The sequence below is a fragment of the Myxine glutinosa genome, chromosome 2 (assembly GCF_964187855.1).
Source record: "Myxine glutinosa chromosome 2, kmMyxGlut1.1, whole genome shotgun sequence".
NCBI lineage: Eukaryota > Metazoa > Chordata > Myxini > Myxiniformes > Myxinidae > Myxine > Myxine glutinosa.
Window position 1 is genome coordinate 43,675,674 of NC_136262.1, and position 13,058 is coordinate 43,688,731.

General features: G+C 38.8%; 1 protein-coding gene across 1 annotated transcript in view; it reads left to right on the forward strand.

Annotated features, from left to right (window-relative positions):
- Positions 1–13,058, forward strand: part of LOC137422386 (CUB and sushi domain-containing protein 3) — a 1,172,941-nt gene that overhangs the window by 459,598 nt on the left and 700,285 nt on the right. The window contains 12 exon segments of the mRNA XM_078772588.1: positions 7,543–7,799; positions 7,888–8,093; positions 8,265–8,382; positions 8,791–8,893; positions 9,488–9,772; positions 9,860–9,969; positions 10,108–10,166; positions 10,304–10,463; positions 10,547–10,688; positions 10,787–10,920; positions 11,125–11,220; positions 11,404–11,462. Coding sequence (XP_078628714.1) covers positions 7,543–7,799; positions 7,888–8,093; positions 8,265–8,382; positions 8,791–8,893; positions 9,488–9,772; positions 9,860–9,969; positions 10,108–10,166; positions 10,304–10,463; positions 10,547–10,688; positions 10,787–10,920; positions 11,125–11,220; positions 11,404–11,462 — 1,729 coding nt within the window.

Sequence of the window (13,058 nt, forward strand, 5' to 3'; positions counted from 1 at the left end):
CTAGAAAAAGACTGTGTTCGATTAACCAAGATAATGAGAGAAACCAATAAACCAATGTCCTTAACAAGTAAAGAAAAAAGGGAATTTATAAAAAACAATGTCTGTCATATTTGTGAGGAGAAAATTGGTAAAGGTCTAAAGGTTAGAGACCATTGTCATCTCACTGGTAAATATAGAGGTCCGGCTCATCAAAGTTGTAATATTAATTATCAACTCCCCTCTTTCATTCCTGTCTTTCTTCATAACAACGCTCATTATGATACACATCTATTTATCAAGGAACTCTCAAAGACTTCTGGAAGTATCTCAGCAATTCCAAACACGGATCAGAAATACATTTCATTCACAAAAACAATTCACACATCTCCTATTACTCATATCAGATTTCTTGATACATTTAAATTCATGGCAAGTCCATTGGTTAACTTGGTTCAAAATCTAAAAGAGTTTCCATGTCTTTCAGAGTATTTTTTAGATAAAGATTTTCTAACACAAAAGGGAATTTACCCCTATGACTATATGGACTCATTTGAGAGATTCAATGAAACACAACTTCCTTCAAAAGAAAATTTCTATAACAAATTAAATAATAGTCATATATCTGATAAAGATTATGTCCACGCACAAAATGTTTGGGAAAAATATAACATCAAGAATCTTGGCGAGTATCACGATTTGTATCTCAAAACTGATGTGCTTTTATTGGCCGATGTATTTGAAGCCTTTAGATCTGTTTGTCGCACTGGATATGGATTGGATCCTGCTCACTACTACACAGCACCTGGATTGGCCTGGAGTGCGATGTTGAAAATGACAAAACAAGATTTGGATTTGATAACCGATGTTGATATGCTTTTGATGATTGAAAAGGCAAAAAGAGGTGGAATTTCACAAGTCTGCTCGAGTAGATACGCAAAAGCAAATAACAAATATCTTCCAAATTATGATCCAACGAAAGAGAGTTCTTACTTGATGTACTATGACGCGAACAACCTGTATGGCTGGGCAATGTCTCAGGCTCTTCCTTATGGAAAACTTAGATGGGTAAAGGAAAAAGACTACAAAAACGTTTTACAAGATGTATGTATCTCTACACAAAAAGAATTGGATGAAGAAAAAGTTGGTTATTATTTTGAAATTGATTTAAAATATCCAGAGGAACTCCATAACCTACACAAAGATCTCCCATTTGCTTGTGAGAAAGCAAGTCCAAAGAAAGAATGGTTGAGTGATTATCAACGATCGTTTGATATAGGTGAATCAACAGAAAAATTACTTACTACATTATATAACAAGAAAAATTATGTTCTACACCAAAGAAATTTGCGACAATATTTATCAAAAGGTCTAAGAGTAGAGAAGATCCATCGGGTTCTAAAGTTCAATCAAAGTCATTGGTTAAAGGGGTACATTGATTTTAATACACAAAGAAGAACAGAGTCAAAAACAGATTTTGAGAAAGACTTTTATAAATTGATGAATAATGCGGTCTTTGGTAAGACTATGGAGAATGTGAGGAAAAGACAAAATATCAGACTATCAACATCTTGGGAACAAGCATCAAAATTAATTAATAGACCGAGTTTTACTCGAGCTGAGGTCTTTACTGAGAACTTTTGTGCGATCCATTTGATTAAAGAGAGTATTGAAATGAACAAACCTATTTATATTGGAACAACAATTCTTGATTTATCAAAGTCATTAATGTATGATTACTTTTATAATAACTTGAGGAAGAAATATCAAAATGATGTTAATCTACTTTATATGGATACAGATAGTTTTATTTTGAAAATTAATACCAACGATGTTTATTCAGACATGAAAAGAGACATTAATATCTATGACACGAGTAATTACAGTCCAGAGAGTGAGTTGTTCTCTTCTAAAAATAAAAAGGTGATTGGAAAGTTCAAGGATGAATTAGGAGGAAATGTTATGAGTGAATTTGTGGGATTGAGGTCAAAGGCTTATGCTTATAAATACATTGTGAATAACGTTGAAAAGACTGATAAGAAGTTAAAAGGTGTAAAGAAAAATGTTATTAAAGAAACAATAAACTTTAAGGATTATTATAACTGTTTAACAACAAAGAAAGAAGAGTTTAGAAAGATTAATGGAATAAGAAGTTATAAACATCAATTATATTCAGAAGAGATAAATAAGAAAGCATTGGGGGCTTTTGATGATAAGAGGTTTATTTTAGAAAATGGAATTGATAGTCTCCCTTATGGTTATATAAGTATATAAGTGATAAGATATATATATAAGTGATAAGATATATATAAGTGATAAGATATACATAAGTGATAAGATATATATAAGTGATAAGATATATATAAGTGATAAGTTAAAAAGGGGGGGGGGGTTGGGGATTTTAACGGGCTACCGCCGCCTTTTTTACTATTATATAAATGATAGAACCAAGTATCAACCAGACTAAAGAGTGGAGGTGTAATCAACCTTGGTATATAAATGGAAAACATAATGAATGTGAAAAATATCAAATAGGTATAATTGAAAAGGCAACTGGTAAAAAAGTTCACAAAACAAATAAGAGAATTAATTTAAATACCGGTGAATTGGGTAAAAAAGATGGAAATATTTTTGAGTGGACGGAAAACTTTGATGGTTGTCAGGAAAATATATACTTTAATTTAAAAATGGTATGTGGCACTGGAGGCGCTCAAGCAAGAACATTGAGGGAGGTTTACCATTTTATCTTAGCTCAGTTAAAATATCTTAATAAAGAACCAAACTCAAACATATTTTTTGTTAATATATTAGATGGTGAAGAGAGTTGTAGGAGAATTAAATTATTTCCCACGCATAAACAAATATTTGTAGGGTCGTTGTTTGAGTGGGTTATATTCACCAGATGATATTAAGAGTAAAAGGTTAAAAGGTCCATGAGGTCAGAAGGATCACAGGTGTTTAAGTGGTCTAATGAATAAGGATAACATGTCAAAAGGTTAGAAGGTTCGTAAAGAACAGGGTGAGAGAAATATAGGTGTTTAGGGGCAATGAGGGAGGGAAAGAATTAATATGGAAGTGAATGGGTCAATGTTTGAGTGGGTCAAAGATTAATCTGCCAGATGATATGTAGAAGAAGGATGATAGGTCTATAAGAGAAAACAAATATTTGTAGTGTTTGAGTGGTCTAATGAACAACATTAAGGATAGGTACTACAGACAAAAGGTTCATAAAGATGAGGGTGGGAGAAATAGAGGTGTTTATGATTTTTGAAAAAGACAAGGGGGTAAATGACATTAGATAGGGATTTCCCATGTTAAACGGAGGTGTCCCAGAAGCAACATTATTACACTACTAATATGGGAGTATAATTGAGGCAACAGAGGTGATGCACATAGAGGGGGCATACAAAGATGCACATACAAAGAATGTGTAATTGCAACGACATTATATGAATGTCTTGTTTTACAATAGATTCTCCCAAATACAAAATAAAAGTTAATTTATTGTACACTACACTGGTATATTGTTTGTAAGCCGTTTGATATACGCGGAGCGATTAAACATTTATCCATTGCCGCTAAATAGTTGCTTATCAATGGACGATTGTTGAATATCATTCTGAATGTCCTGTTTACCTCCATACAATTCAAGCAAGTTGCTTTTTTTTTTTTTACTCCCGCTAGGGAGTAATGCATTCACTCGTGTCCGTGTGTGTGTGTGTGTGTTCGTGTGTTTGTAAACAGGATATCTGGAAAAGTTCTGAACGGATTTGGTTGAACGTTGGTGGGATGATTGCCTTTGGGATAAGGAAGAATTGATTAGTTTTTGGTGAAGCTCAGGATATTATTTCGGATCCAGGAATTTTTTAAAGGATTTTTTTAACCATTGGAAGATAGGGCTCATTAGTTTTTAACATTATCTTCTATATATTCTATATTTAACATTGTGATGTGAAAATAGTTTTCATATTTGTTGTAAATATAGTTTAAACTCGTGGTTATGCTTTAGAGTGGTGTATTTTTTTAGTAGCGTCATCTTCAATGTTCATTTTTTTTTCTAATAAAGACATATTCTGTCATTTAAAAACTACCAAAGTGTGTATTAGGTTTCCCCGTTTCATAGAATGTATCGTTTGATACGTATAATGCTTTAAAACTGTTTTTTTAAACCTCAGAAGAGATATCAACATTTAGCTCAGCGTGTGTCAAACGCGGTGTCAGTATTTGATGAACTTATAAAGACTTAGTTCCAGATTTATCAATAGCTGAGGTATATTAACAAACGAATAAAACGGATTTGGCAAAATTCCAACTTTTTTAGCCGCGTCGCAGACGCTGCTCATAGAGTGCCCTCTGCTGTTGTTGTTGTTGTTCTTCTTGTTCTTGTTCTTCTTGTTCTTGCAGAGAAGACAAAACCTCAAAGCTCCACCCATTCTGGGAACCATAGGTCCACCCATTTTGGGAGAGGCTTCAAAAAACAAATATCCACCATTTTATTAACTCGCATAGCTTTGAGGCCTGTTTTGTAGGCCCGTGGTGTCTTCCTCTCTCACACAGTTTTATTTCAAATCAAATTCGATATATCATTTCATTTTTCACAGTCGCTAACATAGTTTTAGACTCGGTTGAAAAAAACGGGAAGAAAATCCGATGAAAGTTGCCCTTTATAGAACGAAATGAATTCTCAAAGGCCTGTAACTTCAAGTCCATTGAGATATATATTTTTTAAATTGCGGCATGGTCAGTCATACACCGCCCGAAATAACAGACGGGAAAATGCCGAGATATATTAAAAATTCGTCCATTTGATGACAATCGTCACGATGAAATATTTAATTTATACGTCGTCACAATAATGTGGAGAGAGGAGCATAGCTTCGTTCACGTGTCGCCACATACGGGAAATTGCCGAGATATATATTTTTTAAATCGCGGCATGGTCAGTCATACACCTCCTGAAATAACAGACGGGAAAATGCCGAGATATATAAAAAATTCGTCCATTTGATGACAATCGTCATGATGAAATATTTAATTTATACGTTGTCACAATAATGTGGAGAGAGGAGCATAGCTTCTTTCACGTGTCGCCACACACGGGAAATTGCCGAGATATATATATTTTTAATCGCGGCATGGTCAGTCATACACCGCCTGAAATAACAGACGGGAAAATGCCGAGATATATTAAAAATTCGTCGCCACACACGGGAAATTGCCGAGATATATTTTCACTTTCCACAAAAATAACATCAAGTAATCGAATCAATAGGAATGTCCTGTGCCTATAACATCGACGTTATAGGCACAGCTGCATCTAGGCATTGTGTAACATCGACGTGGCTTTTGTTTTAATTAAAACTTTTTGTACTTGTTTTTAAATATTCACCCAGGGTTGTGAGAGGCTGAAGAAGAAGAAACCTCACATGGGCCTCCAAGACCAAATAAATAATTCTGGTTCTGGCTCTGCGATTTTCAGGTTTATTACTCCCGCCAGGGAGTAATGCATTCGATCGTGTCCGTCCGTCCGTGTGTGTGTGTGTTCGTATGTTCGTGTGTTTGTGTGTTTGTGAACAAGATATCTGGAAAAGTTCTGAACGGATTTGGATGAATGTTGGTGGGATGATTGCCCTTGGGATAAGGAAGAATTGATTAATTTTTGGTGAAGCTCAGGATATTATTCCGGATCCAGGAATTTTTTTTGGAAATTTTTTTGGGAAAGATTTTTTCTGTTTTACTGCATTAAAACTTTTATTCTTATTCTTAAATGATGTTTTTCTCCTCTAATTCCGAGATATATCAAAATAAATTCTCTGACAGTTCGGGCTTACTTTATTTTTCATTTATTGTTTTGGGGAGAGGGGATGTTAAACAAAACGTATTATTCCAACGAAACCCACGGCGGGAGTATGCGCTCTACTGAGTGGCGTTCTAGCTTTTCATCTTTTTATGTCTCCGCCGACAAAGACGCCGAGAGATTATGTTTTCGGGTTGGCCGTCCGTTGGTCCGTCCATACGGGATAAACCTCGTTTTTCTCAGCAACCATATGTCCGATTGAGGTAACACTTTCAGGGTAGGAGTGACACCCATGCAGAATGTATGTATAATAATTGTGACGTCATATGTCATGTGGTATGGCAGCCATCTTGGATTAAAAGCAAATAATTAAATAATTATTTCTCGGAAACCGCTGAATGGGAAAATTTGAAACTTGGCACATTGTCAAGTACTCTTGGTGGGGACAAAAACACGATATTGATGACATCATAGGTGAAGTGGTATACCAGCCAAAAATGTTTTAATCGAATTCCTTATCCTAAAAATCTGAAATTGCATGCACATGATCTATGACCCATTTGTATGGAAATATTAAATGTATGACATCATAAGTCACATGGTTTGGCAGCCATTTTGGATTGAAAGAAAATATTCAATAATTATATCTCTGAAACCGCTCACCCTATCGATGCAAAATTTTACAAATATCATCTAACAGCACTGTTGCATAGAGTTTGAAAATGATGATGTCATAAGTCACGTGGTTTGGCAGCCATCATGGATAAAAAACCAACCTTATCCGATCGACACAAAACTTCACAAACGTGGTCCACTACCGATACATATGCAGAGTGATGGCATCTACCCGTTGTGGGACTATTCGGAGGCATATTGGCGACACAGTCGCATTGTTCTCGTTTTTTCATTAAAAAAATATCCAAGTGAGGGATGGTAATTCGTGCTTGTTAAGCACCAATCTGACAGTTTAAAGTGCATTCGAGAATCGATTTAACTAGAATTAATTGTAGGACAATGGGCTACCTCCACAACAATCTTGTCAGGGCACTCACTGTTTAACCTTCTTTAAGCATCAATATTGTTCATATCTGGACCTTTGGTCTCTTTCCCATCAGGATATTGTTGCGTAATTTTAAGCATGTGTTATTGTCTTGTTGGAAGCTGTATTCCCATCCAATAACTTGTGACCTTGAGGAAACAGCATTGCTGATTAAAATTAGCCTCATCTGGAGGAATACATTTTGGATATAACATCAACACCAAACTTCTATTGATCTTCAAACTTGTTTCACTCTAATACATTTACACATGGAAAAACGTTAAGCATGCTTACCAAGAAGTAGTACTGTTTGTGAAAAAATATTGAATCAAATTCTTCAATAATAATAATTATTATTATTGTATTCATATCGTGCCTTTTGGAATTTGTCTTCAAAGTGCAAGGTAGAACTGACAGTGGGACATTTGTCCTTCAAGCACAAATAAAATAATCTAGCCCTCCAGGCGCAAGATGTATGATCCATTCGTCAGTAAGCCAAGGCAATTTTGCACACCCTGCATGTTCAGCAACTTGAAAAAAACCACTTTCACCCTGTCAACGTTTGGAGAAGGTAACGGTACTGTTGTGTACTTCCATTGGTGGATTGCGTTACTATGGCCCGTAGAAGACTTGGTGAAGGCGAAAGATGCCAAATTATTGGGATGAATAATGCTTGGATGTCCTAAAGTGAAAATGGATGTAAACTTGGCTTCCTTCAGACTGTTAACAGGTTTGGCCGCAAACATCAAGACAGGCCTTCATCTGGACAACCCAGGGTAAACTTGGAGAGAAGATGCAGCTCTCATCAACCTTATCAGATGTATTCCTTTTGCCACATGCACAGCGTTGCGCCACGATTGGAATCTCTCTCGGAGGTTATCCACAAGAACTATTCGGAACCGACTTCATGCTGCAGGTTACAAAGCCAGAAGACTGAGAAAACACCTTTTTCTCACTCCCAGAATGAGAAGCAGCCCACTTGGCATGGTGCCAGGCATGTCAACACTGAAATCTCACATCTGTACGATGATCATTCTGATGAGTGCCAGTTTCTCCTGCACACAACTGATTGCAGAACTCGGGATTGGCAGCAACTTGACACAAGCTATGCACCCACGAACATTATGGAGTCCATCCATATTGGTGGTGGATCCGTTATGTTATGGGGTTACCTGTTACGATTGTAAACTTGACCTTATCACTGAAGAGGCTAACCTCATAGCCAAAAATTTGGATTGTGTTGTTATCAATTCTGACAACCATCCACTTCTCACAAAACCTGTATCCATGGATGACAATGCCAGACCCCACCATTCTCATGCAGCTAACTTATTGCAAAAGGATGCCATCACAACATTGCCTTGACCATCAAGGTGTCCTATTTTAAATCCAATACAGCACATTCAGGGCATTCTTAGATATACATGTAAGAAAATGGACTCTCCTGTACAGCCGCTGGCACAATTCCAGGCTGATTCACACCAGGAATGGCAACAACTCCCTCTGGATTCTCTCCGGCAGTTTCTTCAGGAGTTGAGAAGGAGTGTTGCAGCAGTCATTCGTTCTAATGGTGCTTACGCACATTATTGACCTTTTGAGACATCAATTCCAATGCGACATCATTGGATGTCATTATTGACGGGTTTGTAATTTGCTCAGGGTGCATCACAAGATGTTTCCAGCAGCTCCATTCTCACGTCATCCTGTTTTGCAGGATAAAACAATGCCTTACAGACATCCTCATTTTGTGATAAAATAAATCAACAAAACCTCCAAAGTAGTCACATGTCATTTGTCAAGTACTGTATGCGTATGTTACCAATATATGGTTTTATTTTTGATAATTGCTACTGTTTCTGAATCGTTTCTCTGTTGTAGCCATGATCAAGGAAGATGCATCCTTTGCTTAGCTTCTGTCCATGTGTATTGAATACTCTTCTATTCCTTGTTAAATAAGCTCTCGTTGATTGTTTCTGAGCAATTCATAATTGGATTTCAATACTGAGCACACATCTCCAGCTTTTCTTATCACACCATTTGTGGATCAATGTCCATTTCAATATTAACCTCCACCACCAAAGGTGGATGGAGGTTATATTTTCCCCACTCTGTCTGTCTGTTTGTCTGTCCGTTTGTGAACAAATATACCTCAAAATGTTGTGGACGGATTCGGACGAAATTTGGCAGAGATGTAGCATATGTCACAAGGACGAAATGATTAGATTTTGGGGAAGATCCGGATTCGGATCCGGCTACTAGAATTTTTAAAAGTGATTCTTCACCATTGAGAGATAGGGCCAAAAACTATACATAGCAGGATATCTCAAAAAGCTTTGGATGGATTTGGACGAAACTTGTTGGACTGTGTGTGTGACAACGAAGAATCGATTCAATTTTTGTGAATATCTGGATCCGGATCCAGCTAGTATAATTTTTTAAGTGATCTTCACCATCGAGTGATATGGCCAACCAGGCGGAGGTGTGCTCTCTACTGAGTGCCATTCTAGTTTCATTTGATATCCTCTTCTCAGCGGAGTATGTTGAGAATATGCACCGCCTTTAAGGCACTTCATGCTGATGTGTCTCTTCTTTTGAGGAAACATTCCAAAGTGCACCTATAAATATTGCTGACAAGTCTCATTTTGTGACCATGTCGTATTCATCTTTTTCCATAGCGAGCCACTGAAAGAGGATCAGTGTCTTGAAATGATCGGCCTCACCAATCAGCCTTTACTTGCAGAATGGGCATCCTTCATCACTCCAAGTTATTCCTTTAAAAATAATAACAAGTCAAAGCCTATAAAGCCTTTATCTGTAGCTCAATGGAGTTGTGCTCTCCCATTTTGGCTCTTCAGCATCACAGCTGTCTCCTCGATTTTGCAGACTCTTAAGCTCTTACCATTACTGGAATCTCCCACGGTGAAGCAAATGCACAAAAGCTGTTGCATTCACAAGGTATAGCAGGTCGGTGGTCTCTCTGTTTTTTCCCCCCCACGTCTTCTCCCACATTATTGCTCCCTCTGCTCCCTCAATCCCGCCCTGCGCAGTAAGCAGGCAAACTGCACACCTAAACTCCTTTATTCATCTTTTTTGTCATTTCTGGAACTGTTTCCTGAAGTTTTTTCACCCCAACTCTTCCCTTTAAGAATTCAAGCAGGTGACGTTCTACTATTTTGTGAACACTCTCCCCCTACCCCCACTCCAGTTCCCCCATCCTGATCTTTTCTATCTCCATCCACTTTTCTTCATCCTCCTTTCCCAAGATTGCTTTGTCCAATTCTGCTGCCACATTCAGTGAGTGAATTGCTTCTTTTTTTTTACCCTCTGTCACCTCACTCTTCCATGAACCTAGATGTTTGTTTTTTAAAAAACTTCTTTACTTAGCGTGATGACACATTTGTTTTTTTTGCATGGAGTATCATCCACCAATCTCAACTGATTTCTACATCCTAATCATACATTGTGTATATTGTAATGGTCTTCCTAACAAGGGAGCCAAGATTGCTGGAGATAAACTCCCAAAATTCCTGATCACGGAGGCGGTCACACACATGCGCCACAAGTTGCGCAATTCAGTTGTTAATCAATTGGGTCTGCACACCAATGTTATGGACCGCGTTCTTCTCTATAATCATTTTGTTATTCTGGACGGCAAATCTACGGCTAAAAAACAAAGCGACGATGATATAAAAAAAAAATGGATATAGTAAATGGCAACAATGATGGGGACACAGCAAACCAAACGTCAATGCAATTTTTTAAGCAAAGGGAGGCAAAGATGAGAGTTGGCGGAACCTCGTATCTAGACACAACATGGACTCATCGCCTATCTTACATTAATGAAACACTATACTCATCCAAGGAACACAAAACAAAGTAAAAGACAGAGATGGTGAAATAGAGGTAGGCAGCTTCCATTGAGGGATGATGACGCTCTGTGTGATAGTACACCGGTTGGTTCAGTGGTCGTACAGCTCATCCTGGCTGCTAAAACTGGGCCTCGCACTCGCTCGTACTGAGGCTCCAACTGGCTTGTACTTCTCTGAGCCCCCTGGCGCTGTGATCTCCCACATTGGGTGTTCTCCCTCCACTCTATCCCCACTCCACTGTATGTTCGCTTCTGCAATCCCTTAAATACGCTCAGCTTTGATGTCACATGCTGCCGATCCCACCACCTGACTCCCACCACCTGATCCACCATCACGCAAAAGCTTGCACATGTGGAACCACCATCCTACAGAAGCTATACAAGTATAAAAGATTAATCATATCAAGGAAAAAAACAAACACGACATCTTATAATTTACAATAGTGGTGGTAGAGAAACACCATTGGACTACATCATGGTTAAGTAATAATATGAAGTCTTCAAATGAAGATGAAGCAAAGAATTGCAAAGTCTTCCCAAGTAAGACACTGACCACCTAACACAGAGTGTTGATGGCAGAGCTGATGGTAAATAAAATAGCACAGCAGAAGCCAAGAGGGAGACAGAACCTCAAGTGCTGGAAGCTCAATAATCCAGGAGTGAAGGAGAAATTTAGAGAACAGTTGGAGAAACAGCTAAGATAAATCGAAGATGTTATGACAGACGTGGAGGAAGTCCGGTGGGACTTGGTGGTAGATCTGATCAGGAAAACCAGTGAAGAAGTGTGTAGAAGTTGATCACCATGGAGTGGGGAGGCTGGAAAGGAAACTTGGTTGAGTGAAAACACAGAAAATACAATTAAAGAAAATATGGTACTGTTCAAGAAGTGGAAACAGTCAGGGCTTGAATAAGATTTTAAAAAATGCAAAAAGGAATGTAAAGAAAGTGATTATTTGATAAAGGTTCTTCACCGTGGAAGAAATATATCAACATCTTCACACCAAAGATGGACAAAAATACATCGTCAGTGGAGCAGCTGCTAGGGATAGGTCAACAAAAGATGTCTGAAATGTCCGTACCATTAAGGAAGCAAATTGCATTACTCGAATGAAAGAGGATGAAATCAAAGTGAGGTAAGACCAATACTTTTTTTTTTTTTTGTATACAAGATCGAGGCTCGTGAAAGAGCTAACATTAATCACACAAAAAGTCAAACCGACACATAAAACATATAATAAGGGGAGCGGTAGACAAGATGGGGAGAGAGGGGGAAGGACACAAACACAACATTTGAGAGCAGGGACATCGAGAGATCTGTGGGAGGGAGAGGGCTGGTGGGGAGGTGGAAGAGGTATAAAACATATGGACACCGCAAGGACTTCCAGGAAAGAAGTTGGAATTTCAAAAAAAAGTGTATATGGGGTGAATTAGCAGGGGTAGAAAAGATCAAGGTTTTGGATGGGGGAATATAAGGGATGGTGGTGAACATCTGTTTTAAAGACCTGGAGGGAGGAGTGGGATTGAAGGGAATGGGGGAGTTTGTTCCAGAGGTGGGAGAAAAGAGGAATGAAAGAGTGAAGGTGAGCAGAGAGCCTAGATTTTGGCAGTTTAACTATAAGAGGGTTGCTGGCAGATCTTGTGCGACCTGTAGGAACATTTGGGGGACAGAGCACAGAGAGAGCTGGGGGAGCAAGGGCGGAGAGGAGTCGGCAGAAGACAGAAAGACCACCAACCTGCCTGCGGTGAGTGAGTGAAAGGCCCTCGGAGGTAGCTTCATCGCGGGAGATTCCAATGATTCTGAAAGCTTTGGTTTCAACAGCGTGAAGCCGAGCTAGGTGTGAGGCAGGATCACCGGCCCAGAGGGGAGAACAGTATTCCATTGAGTTGCAGATGAAAGCCTTGTGTGTGGTGAAGAGCTCAGGTGTGCCAAGGAAGGACTTCGCACGACGGAGGATGCCCAGTCGGAGACTGGCTTTGGAGGCCAGCTTGTAAACGTGGTTTTCCCGAGAAAGATCATGGCAGATAGTGAGACCCAAAAGCTTGAGCGACAGAACTTCTTCGAGAGGATTGTTGAGAAAGTAGATGGGAGGGTTGTCCAGTCGGTCTTTTCGGAGAGACATAGTAAGAGTGTGAGATTTGACAGGATTGAAAGACATGTTCCACTTGTTTGACCAGTCTGTGATTTTGTCCAGGTCTGCAGAGAGTGAGGAGGCTGCAGACTGCCGATCTGAGGGATGAGCAATGAAGCGGCAGAGACTGGAGTCATCAGCAAAGAGATAGAGAGGACTTTCCAGAGAGTTGGAGAGATCATTGATGAAGACCAGAAAAAGCACAGGGCCCAGAACACTGCCTTGGGGAACTCTAGCCTGAACAGGAAG